This window comes from Amblyomma americanum, chromosome 5, assembly GCF_052857255.1.
Source record: "Amblyomma americanum isolate KBUSLIRL-KWMA chromosome 5, ASM5285725v1, whole genome shotgun sequence".
Classification (NCBI taxonomy): domain Eukaryota; kingdom Metazoa; phylum Arthropoda; class Arachnida; order Ixodida; family Ixodidae; genus Amblyomma; species Amblyomma americanum.
This window is the reverse complement of record NC_135501.1, coordinates 209,584,873-209,587,372: the sequence shown is the minus strand read 5'-3', so window position 1 is coordinate 209,587,372 and position 2,500 is coordinate 209,584,873. Positions and strand designations below refer to the sequence as shown.

Here is a 2,500-nt window from a genome sequence, read left to right as displayed (position 1 = left end):
CACTGAGATGGACTCAGTGTCGATCAATCGAAGGGTCCTCTTCCCTCTCGCTAGGCGTCGGCCTCCTCGGTGGGGGATCCCATGAGTCTGGGGTGCGCGTGTTGTCTTTGTAACGTGGGCATGTCCAGACCACGTGTAGTACCATGCTCGCGCATCCGTCACAGTGTTTGCATCTAGCACTGAACTGCCCTGAGAAATGAAACCAAGACGCGCCTCCAGACGCTGATTTCACAAACACTCGGTTCGAATACCTGTTCCGAATTAGCGCCCAATCCGACCAAGGAACGCTTGCTACACAGAACGATGAACCGTATGACCCCACCCGCAGCGGTGCACGACGAGCGGTTTCGTCACAGTTTTGATACGAATGTTGGTTCTGAGGGAAGAAAATGGCGCAAAAGCTCTCTCGCATCTCGGCATGGAATTGAACGTGCACACGTCGGTTCGAATCCCTGTCGCAAGCTAGCCTCCAAGTAGGCTAGACGCAGAGACATCGCATGACGCCACCCGCAACACTGTACGACGAACGGTTGCTCACATTTGTGGTACAGGTCAGCCAGTGGGGATATATAAGACGGATCAAATTTATATGATTATCTGAAATTGCGGTTTGCTGTGTGCGTCTTAGGGCCGCTTGATGGCGTCCCATCGCTGGGATTTCCTGTACCGTCTGCGGGTACACGCACACAAGCACGCACAAGAGGGGATCGAATTCTTAAAGGCAGCTGAATAAAAATAGCAAGTTCAGGAAGTCGCAAAACGTAACAAATTTATTCGACCGGGGATGGTCTTCGTCACACACACACACACACACACACACACACACACACACACACACACACACACACACACACACACACACACACACACACACACACACACACACACACACACACACACACACACACACATATATATATATATATATATATATATATATATATATATATATATATATATATATATATATATATATATATATATATATATATATATATATATATATATATATATATATATATCTCCGTCATTTACGGATTGCCATCGCCACTAATATCTTCAACTCTGAGGTCGTCCGAAGCATGCGGTATACATACAGCTGCAGCTGTGACATATATCGTACATATGCACACTGACATATGAGCACATCACTGCGTATAGTAGCAGTAGTAGGTTTCCGTTGTTTTGTTTATTTATTTGGACTTAGTTCTGCACGCTTGAATTCTGCTGAAACAAGCATCAAAGCTGAAAGAAAAAAATTGCTTTTTAACGGCGATTCTGATGCTGCTAATAATTTGTTTTGGAAATATCCTAGCGCAGGGTAAATTTACGAGCATGCGAATGTCAAGTGCAGCACGCGACCACACAAAATATCACAGATACAATATGTATAACAAAATAGCAATTACGTGCGATCGGTCCTAGTTATGGTCTTATTTACAGATTAGCTGCAATTTTCATGAGCTATCTGTGATTTTCGAATGCTGGCTTCATATGATTCCCCTTGTTCAGATATGTGCGTGACACAGAAATAGCTCGTAGACCCGCAAGAGCACGGCAAAATTTTGAACTACGGGAAAGCCTTCACAGTTTATCGAAGGGGGGTCGCTCAGCTAGTTGTGTATCTTAACCGGCGAAATGCCGTTTTCCACTGGCAACACAGTCTGTTTTCGTCTAGAGTGGCGAATAAATGGTGTTTGGGCCGAGAACTGGGTTGGTATTTCCGATTCCGAAAGAGGCTATAGTAGGGGAAACAAGCTCGCCGAATAAAAACGTCACTCCGGAAGCCATCTGCTTGCGCCAAAGCACCGCTGAAACCAAAACAAAATCCCTCCCTGGAAGCGGATGCTGGGAAACGAAGCAAACAAACACTTGCGAAAGAAGCGCACAAACAGCGGCCCGTTTGCGTGTGCTCGCCGCGCTACGCGCCGCGGCGCGACAGTCGCCCAACTGTAGCGCATGCGCCGTTGAGGGCGCGCTCGATGTCATCAGCGGGTGAAAATGGCGGAGGGAGACCTCAACGTAGACAGCATAATTTCCAGGCTCTTGGAAGGTGAGGAAATCTTGATTTCCAGTCGTATAACTGTCGGAAGAAAGAAATATGTGTCCCTAATTACTACTGAGCATGTTCGAGCCGTGATTCTTGCGTAATGCGACTTTGTTTGGGACGCCGGTAGCGACAGGTTTTTCTCCGTGTATACTGTCATTGTCATTCGTAGAGCCTCGGTGTTGAGCAGGCACTTGGTCGTTTTTCCTCTCTTTTCGGTTGAGCTACGCGTCTTGCGACGCTTGACGTAAGAAGTTTGGCATCTTTGTAAACGGCAGAAGTCTGCATAAGTTTGGTCACGCCCGCGAAAACGCTCGTGGGCCCGTTCAAAACTCGAGCACCCTACTTAGGCCGCTGCTTGCGCTTGTTGGGAAGGGGGAAAGGCGGCCCGAAAGAAATGGCCGATGGCCGGGGTTTGGTGCGCACGGTAGATGCGGTGCTGGTTTTGATAAG

General features: G+C 47.5%; 1 protein-coding gene across 1 annotated transcript in view; it reads left to right on the top strand.

Moving 5' to 3' along the window:
- Positions 1 to 1,903: 1,903 nt before the first annotated feature.
- LOC144133572 (serine/threonine-protein phosphatase PP1-beta catalytic subunit) overlaps positions 1,904 to 2,500 on the top strand; it is a 28,391-nt gene continuing 27,794 nt past the window's right edge. Inside the window, exon 1 of the mRNA XM_077666755.1 lies at positions 1,904 to 2,053. Within this exon, the coding sequence (XP_077522881.1) occupies positions 2,002 to 2,053 (52 nt within the window). The 5' untranslated portion in view covers positions 1,904 to 2,001. The remainder of the gene's footprint in view (positions 2,054 to 2,500) is intronic.